The sequence below is a fragment of the Oncorhynchus nerka genome, linkage group LG14 (genome assembly GCF_034236695.1).
Source record: "Oncorhynchus nerka isolate Pitt River linkage group LG14, Oner_Uvic_2.0, whole genome shotgun sequence".
Taxonomy (NCBI): domain Eukaryota; kingdom Metazoa; phylum Chordata; class Actinopteri; order Salmoniformes; family Salmonidae; genus Oncorhynchus; species Oncorhynchus nerka.
Window position 1 is genome coordinate 18,986,306 of NC_088409.1, and position 23,898 is coordinate 19,010,203.

Here is a 23,898-nt window from a genome sequence, read left to right on the forward strand (position 1 = left end):
CAGTATATATAGACACAGTATAAACTGGCTTGGAGCAGTATATATACACAGTATAAACTGGCTTGGAGCAGTATATATAGACACAGTATAAACTGGCCTGGAGCAGTATATATAGACACAGTATAAACTGGCTTGGAGCAGTATATATAGACAGTATAAACTGGCTTGGCGCAGTATATATATACACAGTATAAACTGGCTTGGAGCAGTATATATAGACAGTATAAACTGGCTTGGAGCAGTATATATATATATACACAGTATAAACTGGCTTGGAGCAGTATATATACACAGTATAAACTGGCTTGGAGCAGTATATATAGAAAGTATAAACTGGCTTGGAGCAGTATATATAGACACAGTATAAACTGGCTTGGAGCAGTATATATAGACAGTATAAACTGGCTTGGAGCAGTATATATAGACACAGTATAAACTGGCTTGGCGCAGTATATATAGACAGTATAAACTGGCTTGGCGCAGTATATATAGACACAGTATAAACTGGCTTGGAGCAGTATATATATACACAGTATAAACTGGCTTGGCGCAGTATATATAGACAGTATAAACTGGCTTGGCGCAGTATATATAGACACAGTATAAACTGGCTTGGAGCAGTATATATATACACAGTATAAACTGGCTTGGAGCAGTATATATATACACAGTATAAACTGGCTTGGAGCAGTATATATATATATATATATATATACACAGTATAAACTGGCTTGGAGCAGTATATATAGACACAGTATAAACAGGCTTGGAGCAGTATATATAGACAGTATAAACTGGCTTGGAGCAGTATATATATAGACAGTATAAACTGGCTTGGAGCAGTATATATATACACAGTATAAACTGGCTTGGAGCAGTATATATAGACACAGTATAAACTGGCCTGGAGCAGTATATATAGACACAGTATAAACTGGCTTGGAGCAGTATATATAGACAGTATAAACTGGCTTGGAGCATACAGTATGTCTATAGAAAATACCTCTTGGAGAGGCAGACAAGAACATTGGTAACGTGTGTGTATATATATATATATATATATACACACACACACGTTACCAAAGGGTATTGCATGTTCTTGTCTGCCTCTCCAAGAGGATAACTGTATATATATATATATATAGCGACTTACAGTTATGCGTGGATACATTTTACATATGGGTGTTCCCTGGGAATCGAACCCACCAATCCTGGTGTTGCAAGCGCCATGCTCTACCTACTGAGCCATTCAGGACCATGAGAACATGTGCACATTTGAGAACAACAAAAAATATGTAGTACCTATGATTCCAAAGGAATAAAGCGATAGCTGTTTTCCAAGAAGGTCCATGCTTTTCTGTAAAGGTGTTTTAGGGGCCTCCTCTGCTTGCATCATCTTAAAAACCTCTCCAAATTCAGAATTTTCTCCTGTTCCTATGACGATACCCTATAAGACAAAAACAAAAAAGTTACACAATGATATAAGACGTTATTAATCACAATCTGTAACTTTAATTTCCAGACAGAAGTGCTGCTCCATAACTTATTGGTAAACTGTTGGGATGGGTTATGTGACATTGTGGTCAACCATGACCTTCAACAGACATCCTAGGTACCTTGGCTTTGCCACATCGCACCAGGGTTCCCATGAAGGCCACATTGCTGCGGGAGGTGATGTCATTGTTGGTGGGCTGGTGGGACGTGGACTTGGAGCAGGGCGTGGTCTCTCCCGTCAGACTGGACTCATCCACTGATAGGTCAGTGGCCTGGGAGAGAGACAGGGGTGAAAGGGTTGCCAGTCACTTCAACAATTCTTTTGCTGCCAGCTTTTTGTTGTTGAGTAGAGCTAGTGAAGTCTCACCCTTTGCAGATCTATGTTTATGTGTAAGAGTGAGGACGACAGTATCTTTTACAGCTTCTGAACAGGTGTGAGTGTATAACATACCTCAAAGAGTCGTAGATCAGCCGGGACTCTCTCCCCAACAGAGAGACAGACCGTGTCTCCAGGGACCAACTCCCGAGCCAGCATGTGCTCCAGATGTCCTTCCCTCACACTAGAGGGGGGAGAGATGGAGAGACAGAAACGGGGAGAACAGAGAGCGAGACAGAGAGCGAGACGAGAGATAGACAGAGAGCGAGACAGAGAGCGAGACAGAGAGCGAGACAGAGAGCGAGACAGACAAACGGGGAGAACGAGACAGAGGACGAGATAAAGAAAGAGCGAGACAGAGAGCAAGACAAGAGAGAGACAGAAAGCGAGACCGAGAGAGAGGACAGGGAATTGAACTGTAATCAGCAATGACCATGCTAATGCTACAGTATGCAAGCTATCCTGCACTATGCTAGTTCCACCACCAGCATCCAAGGGCAACAGCTTGTAGCAGCCTGGGGATATGGAAGAGAGTGTGTGTGTGTGTGTGAGTATTTTGAGGGGAGGGGGGGATCTTGTGTTTGAAGTGCAAATCTGGCCCTCTGGATCCTGTTTGAAGTGGAAATTACATCCATATCTCCATGTCCCCTTTACACTTCTTTCAGGAGGCACCAGTGCTTTCTTTATCCCAGGATGTGTGCACTAAGTCTATGGGAGTGACGATGGTCCTAAGCTGCTTCCACTGTCATGTTTGACTGTCATTCCATATGTAGATACAATTAGTGATGGGTGAGTAAGAAAAACATAGCAGAGCATTGGGGCTGAGAGAGGCAGTGCTCACCAGTGGCATTCTGGAGGCACAAGTTTTCCCAGCTCTTCAAGGGACTTCTCGGAGCGGTATTCCTTCAGAGAAACAGAGCAAGCATAGCTGAAACAACTCTCTACGAATGTCTTTGATCAGTTCTCATGCCCCTCATAAATGATGGAACAGCAATGCATTTCCAATGTTCTCTCTACGGAGACGAGCCCCACACACACACACCCGTCTGTTCTGTTCCACTGTGATCTATTTGGCATCTGGCTTTGTGCTCTGAGAATACACCATGACATCTGCAGAGAAACACACTGACCGACTCCCTGTCACAACTAACACAGTTCACAGAGTGAAGGCAAATAAAGAAGTCTCACCTGGACAAAGGCAACTGTAACCACTATTATAATGGCCTGTCAAGGAGAAAAAGAGGGATGGGGGAGAGAGAGAGAGATATAATAGGTTAGCGCTTAACTCTCCATTCTCTGTAGTACCCAGTCTAATCCGTTGTCAGACACATTTCTGGAGCACCATGGAATTACTCACATGACTAAATGGTATACTATAAATAACCAGTGTGGTGATGGGGTTCCTTACCACTGTGATGCTGATGGCATCATCAAACTGGTGCATGAGCACACTGATGACAGCAGAGGCCAGTAGCAACATGATGAGAGGATCCTTAAACTGGGGGAGGGAGAGAGAGAATGCCATCATTGAGCTGCTGCCCTGCACGATCAATACCAATGTTCCACATCTGATGTGATCCGTAGTGACTTGTGTGAGTGTGTGTGACTGAATGAGTGAGTGTGTGACTATATAGAAGAGACACAGAATAAGGGTCTCTGTACAGAGAAAGTCAGAAGCCCATTCATTTGTCAAACAAGGTCCTGGAAGCTGCCGGAAGGTTGTCACACACACATAAGGTATACTGTATCTCAATGACACAGTAATACTTTCAATGACACGGCAAACCTCCAACACAGTCAGAAACTACATCTCCTCTACATGTGAAACCTCTCTGGCAGACAGAGAGAGAGGGTAATGGCTGAATGTAGCCTGGTTCCTCTGACAGACAGAGAGAGACAGAGAGAGAGAGACCAAGGGAGACAGAGAGAGAGTAATGGCTGAGTGTAGCCTGGTTCCTCTGGCAGACAGAGAGAGCGAGAGAGAGACAGAGAGAGAGTAATGGCTGAATGTAGCCTGGTTCCTCTGGCTGGCAGACAGAGAGAGAGAGAGAGACAGAGAGAGAGAGTAATGGCTGAATGTAGCCTGGTTCCTCTGGCTGGCAGACAGAGAGAGAGAGAGAGACCAAGGGAGACAGAGAGAGAGTAATGGCTGAATGTAGCCTGGTTCCTCTGGCAGACAGAGAGAGAGACAGAGACAGAGCGAGAGAGAGTGTAATGGCTGAATGTAGCCTGGTTCCTCTCTGGTTTCTTCCTAGGATCCTGCCTTTTTAGGGAGCGTTTCCTAGCCACCACGCTTCTACATCTGCATTGCTTGATGTTTGGGGTTTTAGGCTGGCTTTAGAGGCGAGGGGAGACTGACTAATCTACAAATCACCTTGCATCATAAATAACTACTTAATATTATTTGCAGATCAGCCAGTCGGTCACAATTGACCCATTATACATCATGGCTTTGATGCTCTCAAATACGGCCACTGACTGCACAGTGGGAGGACAGGTCCAATCTGTCATGTCTGGGCAAGACACTAATTAGCCAGCCAATGGCGCTGTCGCTCCCTTTGCCAGGATAATTGAGGCGGCATGGCGAGCGGACAAAGCGCTGAGTCTACAGTAATTGTGTTCAATACTTACATGGGGTTCAAAATCAGATAGGAGTGACAGTGTTTGATTAAAGGCCTCCAGAGCCCTGGTTTCTTCTGACAGGAACAAGATCAGGTAGGAGTGACAGTGTTTGATTAAAGGCCTCCAGAGCCCTGGTTTCCTGGTTACTTCTGACAGGAACAAGATCAGGTAGGAGTGACAGTGTTTGATTAAAGGCCTCCAGAGCCCTGGTTTCCTGGTTACTTCTGACAGGAACAAGATCAGGTAGGAGTGACAGTGTTTGATTAAAGGCCTCCAGAGCCCTGGTTTCCTGGTTACTTCTGACAGGAACAAGATCAGGTAGGAGTGACCGTATTTGATTAAAGGCCTCCAGAGCCCTGGTTTCCTGGTTACTTCTGACAGGAACAAGATCCCCCTATAGGCCCATTACCTTCCTAAATGCTGACATCACACTCTGGGACTTATCCTGTACACACAATTACCTCTGTAGTCAGTAGGGCTCCCTGTAGTCTAGCATCTGGAATTCAACTGCTCTGCAGTTACTTGTCTGTTCTGCCTTTCACATGAATTAACACAAGGACATCACAGTCTTTGACCATGTATGTACCCACTGTCGGCCTCTCAGAGAGATGGATTCAACACCACTATGTACCCACTGTCGGCCTCTCAGAGAGATGGATTCAACACCACTATGTACCCACTGTCGGCCTCTCAGAGAGATGGATTCAACACCGCTATGTACCCACTGTCGGTCTCTCAGAGAGATGGATTCAACACCACTATGTACCCACTGTCGGCCTCTCAGAGAGATGGATTCAACACCACTATGTACCCACTGTCGGCCTCTCAGAGAGATGGATGGATTCAACACCACTATGTACCCACTGTCGGCCTCTCAGAGAGATGGATTCAACACCGCTATGTACGCACTGTCGGCCTCTCAGAGAGATGGATTCAACACCGCTATGTACCCACTGTCGGCCTCTCAGAGAGATGGATTCAACACCGCTATGTACCCACTGTCGGCCTCTCAGAGAGATGGATTCAACACCACTATGTACCCACTGTCGGCCTCTCAGAGAGATGGATTCAACACCACTATGTACCCACTATGTACCCACTGTCGGCCTCTCAGAGAGATGGATTCAACACCACTATGTACCCACTGTCGGCCTCTCAGAGAGATGGATTCAACACCACTATGTACCCACTGTCGGCCTCTCAGAGAGATGGATTCAACACCACTATGTACCCACTGTCAGCCTCTCAGAGATGGATTCAACACCACTATGTACCCACTGTCGGCCTCTCAGAGAGATGGATTCAACACCACTATGTACCCACTGTCGGCCTCTCAGAGAGCTGGATTCAACACCAATAGGTACAGTGCTTTTTAGAGCGCAGTCTGATAACAGTGATAAATGACTTCACGCCACCAGTTTATCCTTTGGGATGCTAAAAATGGATGAAAATCTGTAGCGGCAACGAGGTGCAGCGACGGGGGAGATAATGATGATGATGCCAAACTAAAGCCTTGTGCTGCTTTCTCACTTTGCTGCTAAAAATACTTGTGAGAAGATCACACACACACAAAATGTGGATCTGAGCTGATAATGGTATCATCCAAGAGACATGGGAGACAGGGAGAGATGGAGCTGATGGTGGGATCATCCAGGAGACAGGGAGAGATGGAGCTGATGGTGGGATCCTCCAGGAGACAGGGAGAGATGGAGCTGATGGTGGGATCCTCCAGGAGACAGGGAGAGATGGAGCTGATGGTGGGATCCTCCAGGAGACAGGGAGAGATGGAGCTGATGGTGGGATCCTCCAGGAGACAGGGAGAGATGGAGCTGATGGTGGGGTCCTCCAGGAGACATGGTGGGATCCTCCAGAGACAGGGAGAGATGGAGCTGAGCTGATGGTGGGGGATCCTCCAGGAGACAGGATGGAGCTGATGGTGGGATCCTCCAGGAGACAGATGGAGCTGATGGTGGGATCCTCCAGGAGACAGGGAGAGATGGAGCTGATGGTGGGATCCTCCAGGAGACAGGGAGAGATGGAGCTGATGGTGGGGTCCTCCAGGAGACAGGGAGAGACAGAGCTGAGCTGATGGGGAGCCTCCATGAGACAGGGAGAGATGGAGCTGATGGTGGGATCCTCCAGGAGAAAGGGAGAGATGGAGCTGAGCTGATGGTGGGATCCTCCAGGAGAAAGGGAGAGATGGAGCTGAGCTGATGGTGGGATCCTCCAGGAGAAAGGGAGAGATGGAGCTGAGCTGATGGTGGGATCCTCCAGGAGAAACGGAGAGATGGAGCTGAGCTGATGGTGGACCTGCCTGACTGGCACAGCCCAAACTAGTGAAAGATTAAAGACCCGAATGCTTGTAGCTCTTCACTCAGTGTGTGTGTGTGTGTCAATACTGCTTGTGACAGATTTCACACACACACACAAACAAATTAGCTAGCTCTGGTAGTTCAGTAACTCAGTAAAGGCATGTCAGGCCTCAAGCCATTACACAGAGGAATCTGATCTGACAACAGAGGAGAAATCTGATCTGACAACAGGGGAGTCAGGGGAGTGGGGGAATGGCACCCTCCCAAGTCAGACGATAGGGAGGGATGAATACAATAGTGGTGAATGAATACCCTGATTAATATTCTAGATAATTGTTCTATGTAATCTTGAGTAGTGCCCTGTACTGGGCAGTACTGCCTTTCTATGGACGCTGACCCTGTCACCTAGGGGAGTTAGGTTTGGGTCTTAAGCATTTTGGGACAAATGGTGTTAAATACCATAAAATATGGAATGGAGAATGGAAAATGGTGCTACTGATAACCAGATCAGAGGCTGTTCTGGTTCAATCTGGCTAGATCCAAAGTGCCTCTGTAATTATGATCAGTACTTTAAAATATATATATATATATTTTTTTAAAGGATTTCCCCCCTGCAATTTAAACCAATGGTTTATGGCATAATTACGTATTTTTCTATATGTTTCCATGGCAACAGGAGGGTGCATCTCACGTCAACCACGTGATGAGTAAGTGGCTGATCTTTCATCTTCAGCAGGGTGTCAAAGGGGGTGAAACCAAGAAGGAACAGAGAGAGAGGGGGTGTGAGAGGGGAGCGGGAGAGAGAGACGGGGAGAGAGAGACGGGGAGAGAGAGCGAGAGAGAGGGGGGAGAAATGAGAGGGGGGGAATGAGAGAGAGAGAGGGGGGCAGAATCCCTCATTCTCTCCATCTCTCAGTGTGAAGGAGAAAAACAGCCTCTCAGGGCGGCCGCTCTATATTTATCCGACCGCTCATCACTTTGCTTCTGGCCATGGAAGACAGAAACCAGGCAGAATAGAGCGGCCCAGTTTTTTCCTCCTCTTCTCTCCCTCCCTCCCTCCTACCCCAGAGGACACTGGGAGCTTTTGTCCTTGCAAAAGAAGTCAAGAGCAATCCAAGAGCGGGGCGGAGGAGGACAGCAGGTGATCTGTGATATTTCACATGTACTAAACACTACAGCATGTAGGGAGCTGCTTCTGAAACCTGAATCCCTACTGCAGCTTCGGCACTCGCTGGAAATGTCTTGTCAGTGGTGGGATGCTGTGCTAGAACTCCTGTATCAAAGCCAGGATGTATCAGGTGTGAGGGTGTTCCCCTTTCTGCTTATTTAGGCTTCACACACACATGTACTACAACGCTATAATAACGGTATGAATTTCAGCTTTTGGTAGCTTCCCTTCACTCTCCAGGGAGTTGTACTTTTTCAGCTTGATGTTGACAAGGGATTTGTAGTTCTATCCTTCACTCTCCAGGGAGTTGTACTTTTTCAGCTTGACAAGGGATTTGTAGTTCTATCTGCCACTCACCTGGGAGATGTACTTCCTCCACAGAGGCTCCTCCTCATTGATGTCGAACTCATTCCAGCCATGGTAGGCACGGCGACGGGTGACCTCACTGTGGGTCAGGCCGTACTGCAGGTCAGCCTGAGGGAAGGAGCATGGTTACCAACAACAACGGTGTCAGGTGACTAGCGTGTGATGAGATGAGGGGCTCACCCTTCAGTGTGCCGGTGCTGTTTGACAGTTCAGTGATGCTGACTAAGCATAACTTGTGTCACCTAGCTATCTTAAGATGGATGCACTAACTAAGTCGCCTGGATAAGAGTGTCTGCTAAACGACTCAAATGTCTATGCACTAATGGTAATGGAATAAAATGTTCGTAAATTGTACATTTTTCACTGTGCCATACGTACCTGCAGGACACACGTTACTTCGTTCACTGGTAATTCACTGGCTTTTTTTGAAGTTAGTACTGGAACCATGGTCTCATCTTCACATTGGGGTTGTCTCTCAGAAAGCTGCAACAGACAGACAATAACATTAGGAGAAACAAGACATATCCATTATCCTTGTATATAGCCCCGGTATTGGTATTTTATCATGTTACTATTTTCTTTAGTTTATTTAGCTAATTTTTCTTACTTTTTAAAAACTCTGCATTGTTAGTGAAAGGCTGGTAAGTAAGCATTTAGTCTACAACTGTTGTATTGCACATGTGACAAACAATTTGATTTGACTTAACACAATCAAAAATGTAATCCCTTGCATATTTAGTGTAGTCCAGGCAGCATGATGCTAAAACTACACCCACAGAGACTAGATGGTAGCCCTTCTCATCACGCCATAGCCTTTGCTATATCATAGCTTGAAGATGAAGGCTGCACTTCGCTCCACTATGCTGATGTTCTGCCATTAGGTCCGATGTTCTACTGACCCCCAGGTTCACCAGGCACCATGATGTTAAAACTACACCCACAGAGACTAGATGGTAGCCCTTCTCATCACACCATAGCCTTTGCTATATCATAGCTTGAAGATGAAGGCTGCACTTCGCTCCACTATGCTGATGTTCTGCCATTAGGTCCGATGTTCTACTGACCCCCAGGTTCACCAGGCACCATGATGTTAAAACTACACCCACAGAGACTAGATGGTAGCCCTTCTCATCACACCATAGCCTTTGCTATATCATAGCTTGAAGATGAAGGCTGCACTTCGCTCCACTATGCTGATGTTCTGCCATTAGGTCCGATGTTCTACTGACCCCCAGGTTCACCAGGCACCATGATGTTAAAACTACACCCACAGAGACTAGATGGTAGCCCTTCTCATCACACCATAGCCTTTGCTATATCATAGCTTGAAGATGAAGGCTGCACTTCGCTCCACTATGCTGATGTTCTGCCATTAGGTCCGATGTTCTACTGACCCCCAGGTTCACCAGGCACCATGATGTTAAAACTACACCCACAGAGACTAGATGGTAGCCCTTCTCATCACGCCATAGCCTTTGCTATATCATAGCTTGAAGATGAAGGCTGCACTTCGCTCCACTATGCTGATGTTCTGCCATTAGGTCAGATGTTCTACTGACCCCCAGGTTCACCAGGCAGCCAAACAATATCACTCATACGATGTCACCGAGATCAGGCATACCAGGACTAAGGCACAAACATGTTTCATGACAATCAACAAATCAACAGCTTTTTTGTGATCGTTTTTTCAAAAGACAAAATAAGCATGCTGGGAAAAAGAGTACTTCACAACAATGTACCATGTGCCAACTGGTTGCAATGCAGAGCTAGGTTATCTAATCCATCAACTGAGGTCCAGCAAAAGGCAGTCTGCTGTGCTCCCTCTGCCAACATAGACAGTCAACACCTGTGGTTACTCGTCATCCCTCCTCGTCAAACAAATCATCTCACTCTGTTACCGTAGAGAGGATTGTAGGCAGGCAGTAACACAGTAACCGTATGACAGGCAGGGGGATGAATGACCTGTTCTGTGCCTCTTCATCTCCCCCGGCCGCACCTCCTGGTCCTGCCCGGAACATCTACTGCTAAAAAGGTATCCAACCAACATCTGTCTGTGTGTCTCACAACTCCCCCAGAACAACCAAAATCCCACTCCTTCTCCTCCCTCGCCTGGTGTCTTCCCACTCCTTCTCCTCCCTCGCCTGGTGTCTTCCCACTCCTACTCCTCCCTCGCCTGGTGTCTTCCCACTCCTACTCCTCCCTCGCCTGGTGTCTTCCCACTCCTACTCCTCCCTCGCCTGGTGTCTTCCCACTCCTTCTCCTCCCTCGCCTGGTGTCTTCCCACTCCTTCTCCTCCCTCGCCTGGTGTCTTCCCACTCCTTCTCCTCCCTCGCCTGGTGTCTTCCCACTCCTTCTCCTCCCTCGCCTGGTGTCTTCCCACTCCTTCTCCCTCGCCTGGTGTCTTCCCACTCCTTCCTCGCCTGGTGTCTTCCCTCTCCTTCTCCTCCCTCGCCTGGTGTCTTCCCACTCCTTCTCCTCCCTCGCCTGGTGTCTTCCCACTCCTTCTCCTCCCTCGCCTGGTGTCTTCCCACTCCTTCTCCTCCCTCGCCTGGTGTCTTCCCACTCCTTCTCCTCCCTCGCCTGGTGTCTTCCCACTCCTTCTCCTCCCTCGCCTGGTGTCTTCCCACTCCTTCTCCTCCCTCGCCTGGTGTCTTCCCACTCCTTCTCCTCCCTCGCCTGGTGTCTTCCCACTCCTTCTCCTCCCTCGCCTGGTGTCTTCCCACTCCTCTCCGCCATTCAGATGAGACAAAGTATCTTACATAAGTAAGGAGGCTGGAGAGTGTTCTGTTAGCCTGAGAGGATTCCATCTAATTAAGAGTGACATGAGCTTAAACCTGGATCAGATTATCTCTGTCTGTCTCCCCTCATCTTCACTCCCTCACTCCCCTTCTCCCCCCCTCACTCCACTTGGTGTAGAATAATGAATGAAAAGGTCACACTTCTTTCTGTGGAACTGAAGAGCTCTAGAAGAAAAGCTGTAGAGAAGGAGAGGGCCTAGAGGCATGGAGGAGTGAATGAGTAGAGAAGCCTCGCTCCTCCTCTCCTCGTCCTTCCTCTCTCTTTACCATCTTCCAACCGCTCTTTAGTCTTCCCCCTACTCAGGTTCTGACAAGAGGCAGAAATTCCCACTCTACAGGGTTACTCATTTCCTGGCCAGCCAGATAGGCCTATAGGTCTTCCAAACAAGTTGTGTTCTCATCTATAGATTTAGAATAATGAGGCAAGTCAAAAACCTACTGCTCGATCAATCAAAAAAAGCCAACAAAGCAAACGTTTATCTATTTTACACAGAAAGACACTATAGTTAGCTAAATGAAGAGATGAAGTGTCCTTCTTATACCAGGGGAACATCCACAGAAAGGTTATATTACACCAAGTGAATGCAAACCCTAACAGACACATACAATTGAATACACCCTAACACACACACAATCTATCAAAGCTCTCCAATAGTGCTGAGAGATGTCTTTTAAACAACTAATTGACCTGTCGATTGTTTCTGTGAGCTCAATGCACACATTGCACAATTTCTCTAGAGATGAATCAGATCCAAGTCTGAACCGTGCGATGTAATAGGGGGTTGTAGTTTCCCACAGGCCAATATTCTACATAGTTTAGAGCATAAAATGTGGTAATTAACTACAATGACCATAATCCATTGCTCATCTTCTTGTCCGGTCTGTGTTTATTTTACACCTGCTACAGGAGAAGAATGCACTATATAGAGAGCCGCTGTTGCATCGCGAGGTATCATCTAAGTGATTGATAGTTGATAGTCAGCAGTCATTAAAGTATGTCTTGTTTACTTTGAATAACTACTCAAATATCTCTATAGAGATGAGATGACCTGGAATGAAATAATAAAGTCCTCAAATAAAAAAAGTGTAATATAGACTAATATTTTATTAAAGTAAAGTGTTGTGAATAACTGATAAGCAGTAATGGACAGTCACTAAAATCACGGGACTTTTATTAATTGTTTTATTCTGTGTTGTTACAGCATTTCAACCCACATAATGCATAGTGCATTTAATATTGTTTAAAAAAAATTTTTTAAAAACTTGATTATTATTTCTTTTAAATCGAACCGAAATCGAACAGACCTCAAAAAGCACAAATCACTCAGCACTACTCTCCAACCCTGTTCCTGGGGAGCTACCCTCCTGTAGGTTTTCACCCCAACTCTGTTCCTGAACAGCTACCCTCCTGTAGGTTTTCACTCCAACCCTGTTCCTGGACAGCTACCCTCCTGTAGGTTTTCACTCCAACCCTGTTCCTGGGGAGCTACCCTCCTGTAGGTTTTCACTCCAACCCTGTTCCTGGACAGCTACCCTCCTGTAGGTTTTCACTCCAACCCTGTTCCTGGACAGCTACCCTCCTGTAGGTTTTCACTCCAACCCTGTTCCTGGACAGCTACCCTCCTGTTGATACGGTGAGAAAGGGGCTTTGAAAGAAAGATGAGGGTGGTGATAGGGCTAGGTTACTGCTGTACGCTGACTCACCTTCCCCTATGCTCACTACCAGCTTCTTAGTGTAAACACAGAGTCAAATCAAACAGAAACGGAGCTCTACGTCAGCGTTCCTACTCTCGCTTCAGAACAACTGTGATTAGGAAGACAAAGGAGGAAGGATTTTCCCTATAACAATTTGATCACAAGTTAATTCATCCACTCCATCCTGTGTCCCTGACTGTGTCAATCCATCAAATTTCACTCCACATCCCCTTGTCAATCCATCGTGTTGGAGACACCTGTCTTAAACTAACCCTACATGGACACAGTGACAGACTAACCCTACGGACACCGTGACAGACTAACCCTACGGACGCAGTGACAGACTAACCCTACGGACGCAGTGACAGACTAACCCTACGGACGCAGTGACAGACTAACCCTACGGACGCAGTGACAGACTAACCCTACGGACGCAGTGACAGACTAACCCTACGGACGCAGTGACAGACTAACCCCACGGACGCAGTGACAGACTAACCCCACGGACGCAGTGACAGACTAACCCCACGGACGCAGTGACAGACTAACCCCACGGACGCAGTGACAGACTAACCCCACGGACGCAGTGACAGACTAACCCCACGGACGCAGTGACAGACTAACCCCACGGACGCAGTGACAGACTAACCCCACGGACGCAGTGACAGACTAACCCCATGGACGCAGTGACAGACTAACCCCACGGACGCAGTGACACACTAACCCTACAGACTAACCCTACAGACACAGTGACAGACTAACCCTACAGACACAGTGACAGACTAACCCTACAGACACAGTGACAGACTAACCCTACAGACACAGTGACAGACTAACCCTACAGACACCGTGACAGACTAACCCTACAGACACCGTGACAGACTAACCCTACAGACACCGTGACAGACTAACCCTACAGACAGTGACAGACTAACCCTACAGACACAGTGACAGACTAACCCTACAGACACCGTGACAGACTAACCCTACAGACACCGTGACAGACTAACCCTACAGACACAGTGACAGACTAACCCTACAGACAGTGACAGACTAACCCTACAGACACCGTGACAGACTAACCCTACAGACACCGTGACAGACTAACCCGACAGACACAGTGACAGACTAACCCTATGGACACAGTGCAACAACAGTGCTGTTAATTTGACTAAACTTTCTAACCCATTGGCAAACCGCATTCATGCTATGTTACCACCAAGCAAACAAAGACAACCCAGTAACCTAGCCCACAGAGAACCCAGTAACCTAGCCCACAGAGAACCAAACACACAGATGCAATCTGTCACACACACACACACGGTGTTGGGTCCAGGTCCATTATAGGACCAAGCAGGCCAGGGTTCAAATGCAGAGTATTTAAATATTTGTATTAAAAAAAAAAAAATGTGTCTGTGTATTTGAGTATTTTCAAATACATGCCCAAACATCAAGTTTATTTACAAATGCATTCTAATATTCAAATACTTGTATTTTCAAAGAGAAAATATCTAAATACTTACAAAATGTCTTTGAAATAAGGCCTTATTGAAATAGCCTAAATGTTATTTAAACCCTGGTCTGTTTACAGTAGTGCATTCATCACAAGGTAGCTAGGTGAGAGAACAACACACTACAGGTGTTGTTTCCTGGTCCAGGTCAGTCATTATCTTTGTAAATCAGGCTGCTACCTGTCAATATAAACAGGTTGAGTGGCTGAATCACAGTCTGGGGAATCTGTTTCTCCCTCTTTCTCAAGCAAACAAAGAGAAAATCAGTGGCCTATCACACAGAGAACCAAACACACAGCTGCAAATTGTCTCACACACACCCTCTCTCACAAAAAGACAGGCTAGACTTGACAGACTGCACATACTATTATAGGTGTAGTTACCGGGTCCGGGTCCTGGATGGCCATTATCGTTGTAGATCAGGCTGCTGTCAATATCAACAGGTTGACTGGATGAATTAGTTTGTCTCTCTCTCTCTCTCAAGCTAATAAGAGGCAATAGGTACAATCGGAGTATTGTGCTTCCACAGGGTCTGATCTGAACATGGTCAACACACGCCTACTTTAACACACACCTACTGAGTAGCCATAGGGGAGGAGGAGTACCAGGATCAAAGAGGAGCAATCAGCTCAAATATGGAAAGGAGAGATGAGATCAAACAAGACCTGTTGAGAGGTCAATGGAAAGGAGAGATGAGATCAAACAAGACCTGTTGAGAGGTCAATGGAAAGGAGAGATGAGATCAAACAAGACCTGTTGAGAGGTCAATGGAAAGGAGAGATGAGATCAAACAAGACCTGTTGAGAGGTCAATGGAAAGGAGAGATGAGATCAAACAAGACCTGTTGAGAGGTCAATGGAAAGGAGAGATGAGATCAAACAAGACCTGTTGAGAGGTCAATGGAAAGGAGAGATGAGATCAAACAAGACCTGTTGAGAGGTCAATGGAAAGGAGAGATCGGATCAAACAAGACCTGTTGAGAGGTCAATGGAAAGGAGAGATCAGATCAAATAAGACATTGTGAGAGGTCAATGGAAACACCACACGAATGCAATAGAGTTCAAGAGATGGCCAGGAGTGTTTGGAACACTACAGGAATCGAGCTGGTCGATACGGACAAAAATCCATATCGCAATAAATTGCCCTGAATTGATGAGATAACGATAAATAGAATAGGTTTAAAAATGATATACTAGTTTGATGGTTGTAGCCATCAATTGTCCCATTAACAATCACCCATATTAGTAAACTTACTTCATTTCAAACTTCAAATGTTTCTAGTATAGGCTCGTAAATTAACAATATCAGCAAAATGCCTGCGGTAAGTGATCGGTGTTGATCATTTTTGGTTTACCGTCCCAGCTCTATACTGGAATGTTTTGTACTAAAAGATACAAATATTATTATCTGACATTGTCCAGACGTTCCAGGTAGAGAGAAGGAGTGTGCAGAGAATATTTCAATAACAGCTAGCCAGGCTAAGATGCTATACTTTCATAGTGACTCAGCAAAACATAGAAGCCATGCCAATGAACAAACAAAGACTGCTCTTTGCACCGACAAGAGGGCTGCTGGGGACTGTCACTGTTACTTGTGGGTAAGTCTGCAGTCAAGACAGAAGAGGAGAAAGAGATGGGAAAATTCCTACAAATCGCATGACTTCCGCTTGTTTCCACCCAGAACAATGCTAGATGTCGACCGATTATGATTTTTCAACGCCGATACCGATTATTGGAGGACCAAAAAAGCCGATACCGATTAAATCGACCTATTTTTTTATTTATTTTATTTATAATAATGACAATTACAACAATACTGAATTAACACTTATTTTAACTTAATATAACACATCAATAAAATCAATTTAGCCTCAAATAAATAATGAAACATGTTCAATTTGGTGTTGGAGAAGAAAGTAATATGTGCCAATATGCAATATGTGAAATGTAAAAATGTGTGCCATGTAAAATATGTGCCATGTAAAAAAGCTAACGTTTAAGTTCCTTGCTCAGAACATGAGAACATATGAAAGCTGGTGGTTCCTTTTAACATGAGACTTCAATATTCCAAGGTAAGAGGTTTTGGGTTGTAGTTAATATAGTATTTATAGGACTATTTCTCTCGATACCATTTGTATTTCATATACCTTTGACTATTGGATCTTCTTATAGGCACTATAGTATTGCCAGTGTAACAGTATAGTTTCTGTCCCTCTCCTCGCCCCTACCTGGGCTCGAACCAGGAACACATAGACAACAGCCACACTCGAAGCATCGTTACCCATCGCTCCACAAAAGCCGCGGGGGGAATAACTACTCCAAATCTAAAAGCGAGTGACGTTTGAAACGGTATTAGTGCAGACCCAGCTAACTAGCCATTTCACATGGGTTACACCAGCCATCAGGCTGATAAGTTTGAAGTCATAAACAGCGCTGTGCTTGCGAAGAGCTGCTGGCAAAACGCACTAAAGTGCTGTTTGAATGAATGATTACGGGCCTGCTGCTGCTCAGTCAGAGTGCTCTATCAAATCAGACTTAATTATAACATAATAACACACAGAAATACAAGCCTTTGGTCATTAATATGGTCAAATACGGAAACTATCATCTCGAAAACAAAATGTTTATTATTTCAGTGAAATACGGAACCGTTCGGTATTTTATCTAACGGGTGGCATCCCTAAGTCTAAATATTCTTCTTACATTGCACAACCTTCAATGTTATGTCATAATTACGGAAAATTCTGGCAAATTAGTTCGCAACGAGCCAAGCAGCCCAAACTGTTGCATATACCCTGACTCTGCATGCAATGAACGCAAGAGAAATGACTAGGCAAGTCAGTTAACCCACCGTTCCTAGACCGTCATTGAAAATAAGAATGTGTTCTTAACTGACTTGCCTAGGTAAATAAAGGTATAAAAAAAAGATTTAAAAAATATCGGAAATCGGAGCCCAAAAATACAGATTTCCGATTGTTATGAAAACTTGAAATCGGCCCTAATTAATCGGCCATTCCAATTAAAATCGGTCGACCTCTACTAGATGCTATTGTTAAAAAAACACAATAACATGGGCGTTATAACATTTACCGTCACATCAGTGTGAATAATGCTGTGTGCCAGCTGATGGGTGTGCCAGGTAAGCAGGCAAACAATGAAGATTGTAGCCTAACTCTTCAGCCTATGAAAGAGCTCACCTTGCAGGTCATTCTTAAGGATTTGCAAAGAAAAAAACATTTCATCCAACATTTTATACATAGCAAAACACTCCTATACACAACACAGGGTCACAAAGTGAAAATGACTAGGATCATTAATGTTCTGACCTTGCAATACAGAGGCAGGGACTCAGGTGCCCTTAAGAAAGGCCTTATTATGTCCTTCTACAATGTGTTCAGAAGGGCCATTGTTGAACAAGACAACAGCGAGTGAGATACGCAACCTGACAAGGGTTTCAGAAAAAGCCCACCCATTACCTACTGTAGGAAGTCGTTGGCTTCAGCCTACCCATTACCTACCGTAGGAAGTCGTTGGCTTCAGCCTACCCATTACCTACCGTAGGAAGTCGTTGGCTTCAGCCTACCCATTACCTACCGTAGGAAGTCACTGGCATCAGCCTACCCATTACCTACTGTAGGAAGTCCCTGGCTTCAGCCAACCCATTACCTACTGTAGGAAGTCGCTGGTATCAGCCTACCCATTACCTACTGTAGGAAGTCACTGGCATCAGCCCACCCATTACCTACCGTAGGAAGTCGTTGGCTTCAGCCTACCCATTACCTACCGTAGGAAGTCGTTGGCTTCAGCCTACCCATTACCTACCGTAGGAAGTCGTTGGCTTCAGCCTACCCATTACCTACCGTAGGAAGTCACCGGCTTCAGCCTACCCAGTCCCTGGCTTCAGCCTACCCATTTACCTACCGTAGGAAGTCCCCGGCTTCAGCCTACCCATTACCTACCGTAGGAAGTCCCCGGCTTCAGCCTACCCATTACCTACTGTAGGAAGTCGCCGGCTTCAGCCTACCCATTACCTACTGTAGGAAGTCCCTGGCTTCAGCCTACCCATTACCTACTGTAGGAAGTCCCTGGCTTCAGTACCCATTACCCTGGCTTCAGCCTACCCATTACCTACTGCATCAGCCTACCCATTACCTACTGTAGGAAGTCCCTGGCATTCAGCCTACCCATTACCTACTGTAGGAAGTCCCATCAGCCTACCTATTACCTACAGTCCCTGGCTTCAGCCTACCCATTACCTACTGTAGGAAGTCCCTGGCTTCAGCCTACTCATTACCTACTGTAGGAAGTCGCTGGCATCAGCCTACCCATTACCTACTGTAGGAAGTCCCTGGCTTCAGCCTACTCATTACCTACTGTAGGAAGTCCCTGACTTCAGCCAACTCATTACCTACTGTAGGAAGTCGCTGGTATCAGCCTACCCATTACCTACTGTAGGAAGTCACTGGCATCAGCCCACCCATTACCTACCGTAGGAAGTCGTTGGCTTCAGCCTACCCATTACCTACCGTAGGAAGTCCCTGGCTTCAGCCTACCCATTACCTACTGTAGGAAGTCCCTGGCTTCAGCCTAACCATTACCTACTGTAGGAAGTCCCTGGCTTCAGCCTACCCATTACCTACTGTAGGAAGTCCCTGGCTTCAGCCTACCCATTACCTACTGTAGGAAGTCGCTGGCTTCAGCCTACCCATTACCTACTGTAGGAAGTCCCTGGCTTCAGCCTACCCATTACTTACTGTAGGAAGTCCCTGGCTTCAGCCTACCCATTACCTACTGTAGGAAGTCCCTGGCTTCAGCCTACCCATTACCTACTGTAGGAAGTCCCTGGCTTCAGCCTACTCATTACCTACTGTAGGAAGTCGCTGGCATCAGCCTACCCATTACCTACTGTAGGAAGTCGCTGGCATTAGCCTACCCATTACCTACTGTAGGAAGTCGCTGGCATCAGCCTACCTATTACCTACTGTAGGAAGTCCCTGGCTTCAGCCTACCCATTACCTACTGTAGGAAGTCCCTGGCTTCAGCCTACTCATTACCTACTGTAGGAAGTCCCTGACTTCAGCCTACTCATTACCTACTGTAGGAAGTCGCTGGCATCAGCCTACCCATTACCTACATTCAGCCTACCCATTACCTACTGTAGGAAGTCCCTGGCTTCAGCCTACTCATTACCTACTGTAGGAAGTCCCTGACTTCAGTCTACTCATTACCTACTGTAGGAAGTCGCTGGCATCAGCCTACCCATGACCTACTGTAGGAAGTCCCTGGCTTCAGCCTACTCATTACCTACTGTAGGAAGTCCCTGACTTCAGCCTACTCATTACCTACTGTAGGAAGTCCCTGACTTCAGCCTACTCATTACCTACTGTAGGAAGTCGCTGGCATCAGCCTACCCATTACCTACATGTGTAGAACAGAAACAGGTGATGACAAATGTTGATCTGTGGTGCAAATGATCACCGTCTGCTTGAGGGGGCATGAAAATAGTGTGCTGCTGAATCTAGTTAGGTTAATAATAGAACGTGGGCTATCTTGGACACTGGGCAGGGTCTGCTGGTCCAGTGTATAGACTCAATGCTTGAGGGCCAGATAAATGATTAGACCACAGGCTATTACCGTCCTTCTCTCACCCTGGGATTTACTGGCATGGGGGGAGGGTTGGGCGGCAGAAAAAAAGAAAGAAAGGCAAATTGGGCCTCTATAACCAGAATGCTAACAAAATTTGCACAAACTAATAGCGAAATCACAGACGCTGTTAGCTAAATGTTAACGAACGAAAACAAACAAACTACTTGCAAAGACAGGAAAATCCAGCTCATAATGCTATACAAGCCAGTAGCTACCGAATGTCATTTACAAGCAAGAGTGAATGAGAGAAATTGTGCAAATTAACAAAGTTGTGATGAAGGCTTTTCTGAAGGAAGAGCAGTGTGTTTTCGGGTGGCTCCAGAGTGGCGCAGCGGTACTGCATCTCAGCGCAAGAGGCGACACTACAGTCCCTGGTTCGAATCCCAGCTGAATCACATCTGGCCGTGATTGGGAGTCCCATAGGGAGGAGCACAATTGGCCCAGCGTCGGTCGGGTTTGGCCACCATGGTAAATAAGAATTTGTTCTTAACTGACTTGCCTGGTTAAATAAAGTTTTTTAAAAACAGAGTAGAGGGGAAGAAGAACAGAGGAGGGAAAAAAACAAGTCGGAAGCACAGGGAGAAATGGCAATGTACAGATAACTCACCCAGAACTTTTTGATTTCTGGCAGAAAGACATAAGATATCAGATGGCAAACATTTAATAGTGAATTGTAGTGTAAATTCATCTCATGTGCGCTGCAGAAGAGAGACTGATAGATATAGAACACATTGACCTGCTTCCTCCCATTGTGTTATTTACAAGCAAACACAGGACTGGCTCAACTGTTCTGGGGAACTACGGTAAGCGTCATAATGTTAAATAATGTGACAGCTGAAATGAAGAACGCAATGTCACTCTGAGCTTTGTCAGAGTGACAACTGGGTTCTTGGTCACCTCCCTGGCCAATGTGTTTTTGGGGACCTTCAAAACTGCAGACATTTTTGGTACCCTTCCCCAGATCTGTGCCAAGATGCTATCCTGTCTCAAAGCTCTACGGACAATTCCTTCGACCTCATGGCTTGGTTTTTGCTCTGACATACACTGTCAACTGTGGGACTCTATATAGACTGGTTTATGCCTTTACAAATCATGTCCAATCAATTTAATTTATCACAGGTGGACTCCAATCAAGGTGTAGAAACATCTCAAGGCTGATCAATGGAAACAGGTCGCACCAGAGGTCAATTTCGAGTCTCATTGCAAAGGGTCTGAATACTTATGTAAATAAGGGAAGGTTGAAATGTTTTATACATTTGCAAAATGTTCTAAAAAACTGTTTTTGCTTTGTCCTTACGGGGTATTGTGTGTCCATTGATGAGGATTTTAATTTTAATTTAATCCATTTTATAATAAGGCTGAAACATAACGTGGAAAAAGTCAAAGTCAAGAACGCACTGTATATACGGTATCCCACCAAAGCCTAACACAAGTTCTAGGTGCTGTTGTCTGGAACAGGGGTCTGGAACAGAGGTGGGTTTATTAAAAGGCCACAGTGAGTGACAGCAGTCAGGCTGGGAAAGAGAAAGACAGGACTGGTAATAGAGACATGTCAGTCCACAAGGGAGTGGCAGAAAAAGAACAGAGAGAGAGGAGGGAGGGGTACTGTGATTAGACAGGTGGTAAGGGGTGGATTGAAGGATTGTGAGAGTGAGGATAAAGATGTACAATTTAAGCTCTAAAGACATGGAGTTACAGGGAGAGAAGATGGACAGAGAGAGAGATGTGGTGAGCGCAAGAGAGGGGAAGAGGGACAGTGAGAGCGAGAGAATATGGTGGGCCTGGGGAGGTGAGAGAAAAATAGAACGAGGACAGCGAGAGAGCGAGGACAGAGCAAAGAGAGCGAGGACAAACAGAAGAGCAAAGAGAGCGAGGACAGACAGAAGAGCAAAGAGAGCGAGGACAGACAGAAGAGCAAAGAGAGCGAGGACAGACAGAAGAGCAAAGAGAGCGAGGACAGACAGAACAGAAAAGAGAGCGAGGACAGAGAACAGAAAAGAGAGCGAGGACAGAGAACAGAGCAAAGAAAGCGAGGACAGAGAACAGAGCAAAGAGAGCGAGGACAGAGAACAGAGCAAAGAGAGCGAGGACAGAGAACAGAGCAAAGAGAGCGAGGACAGAGAACAGAGCAAAGAGAGCGAGGACAGAGAACAGAGCAAAGAGAGCGAGGACAGAACAGAGCAAAGAGAGCGAGGACAGAGAACAGAGCAAAGAGAGTGAGGACAGACAGAAGAGCAAAGAGAGCGAGGACAGAGAACAGAGCAAAGAGAGCGAGGACAGAGAACAGAGCAAAGAGAGCGAGGACAGACAGAAGAGCAAAGAGAGCGAGGACAGAGAACAGAAAAGAGAGCGAGGACAGAGAACAGAAAAGAGAGCGAGGACAGAGAACAGAGCAAAGAGAGCGAGGACAGAGAACAGAGCAAAGAGAGCGAGGACAGACAGAAGAGCAAAGAGAGCGAGGACAGACAGAAGAGCAAAGAGAGCGACGACAGAGAACAGAGCAAAGAGAGCGAGGACAGAACAGAGCAAAGAAAGCGAGGACAGAACAGAGCAAAGAGAGCGAGGACAGAGAACAGAGCAAAGAGAGCGAGGACAGAGAACAGAGCAAAGAGAGCGAGGACAGAGAACAGAGCAAAGAGAGCGAGGACAGACAGAGCAAAGAGAGCGAGGACAGACAGAGCAAAGAGAGCGAGGACAGACAGAGCAAAGAGACAGACAGAGCAAAGAGGACAGACAGAGCAAAGAGAGCGAGGACAGACAGAGCAAAGAGAGCGAGGACAGACAGAGCAAAGAGAGCGAGGACAGACAGAGCAAAGAGAGCGAGGACAGACAGAGCAAAGAGAGCGAGGACAGACAGAGCAAAGAGAGCGAGGACAGACAGAGCAAAAAGAGAGACAGAGCAAAGAGGACAGACAGAGCAAAGAGAGCGAGGACAGACAGAGCAAAGAGAGCGAGGACAGACAGAGCAAAGAGAGCGAGGACAGACAGAGCAAAGAGAGCGAGGACAGACAGAGCAAAGAGAGCGAGGACAGACAGAGCAAAGAGAGCGAGGACAGACAGAGCAAAGAGAGCGAGGACAGACAGAGCAAAGAGAGCGAGGACAGACAGAGCAAAGAGAGCGAGGACAGACAGAGCAAAGAGAGCGAGGACAGACAGAGCAAAGAGAGCGAGGACAGACAGAGCAAAGAGAGCGAGGACAGACAGAGCAAAGAGAGCGAGGACAGACAGAGCAAAGAGAGCGAGGACAGACAGAGCGAGGACAGACAGAGCAAAGAGAGCGAGGACAGACAGAGCAAAGAGAGCGAGGACAGACAGAGCAAAGAGAGCGAGGACAGACAGAGCAAAAAGAGGGAGGGGGCTTGGGCAATGGGTGTACCAGTCCCGCCTCCCGTTTCACTTTGCCACCACACCCCTCTCCCTCCCTTTGACAGGCAAACATAAAGAGCAAACACACTAACTCCACACCTATTCCCAACAACACGGATACAGCCCCCTCCCTGCCCGGCATCCTATCTGAACTGAATAACTTCACAGGGTCAAGGATGGTTGACTTTATTATAGGTGCCTAGCCGCCTACTATTTTGCTTTTGTAACCATCCAATGACGCTGTGTTAACTTATCACCACGGCAACTTGCAGAGAGCAGATTTCATAACACTGCATCGAAGAATAAACACAGGTGGTAGCCTAGCATACTCAACTGAACAACTTGAGTTTACAGTGGGCATTGACACAGCCCAGTTCATTTTAAGGACACCATTCTCATCCTAAACCAGTAAAAAATGTTTCTGTCGTTAAACAGAAACAATGTTTCTGTCTGAAATGCTCTGGCATTACTCACAAAATTTTGCAGTGGAAATGAACTAAACCACTTTTTATGATGTCTGTGAGATGGTGTAATTTTTCAGGACA

At 46.2% G+C, this 23,898-nt stretch overlaps 1 protein-coding gene across 3 annotated transcripts in view; it reads right to left on the reverse strand.

Annotated features, from left to right (window-relative positions):
* Positions 1-23,898, reverse strand: part of atp2c1 (ATPase secretory pathway Ca2+ transporting 1) — a 49,468-nt gene that overhangs the window by 23,449 nt on the left and 2,121 nt on the right. Inside the window, exons 1-9 of one of the 3 annotated variants that reach the window (XM_065027676.1) lie at positions 14,726-14,833; positions 8,717-8,821; positions 8,330-8,446; positions 3,279-3,368; positions 3,059-3,094; positions 2,712-2,773; positions 1,946-2,054; positions 1,617-1,766; positions 1,303-1,447 (exon numbers count right to left, since the gene is read on the reverse strand). In XM_065027676.1, the coding sequence (XP_064883748.1) occupies positions 1,303-1,447; positions 1,617-1,766; positions 1,946-2,054; positions 2,712-2,773; positions 3,059-3,094; positions 3,279-3,368; positions 8,330-8,446; positions 8,717-8,821; positions 14,726-14,749 (838 nt within the window). In that variant the 5' untranslated portion in view covers positions 14,750-14,833. Of the gene's footprint in view, positions 1-1,302; positions 1,448-1,616; positions 1,767-1,945; positions 2,055-2,711; positions 2,774-3,058; positions 3,095-3,278; positions 3,369-8,329; positions 8,447-8,716; positions 8,822-14,707; positions 14,834-23,898 lie in introns of those variants that run through there. The other 2 variants (XM_065027673.1, XM_065027675.1) reach the window with 2 other exon arrangements.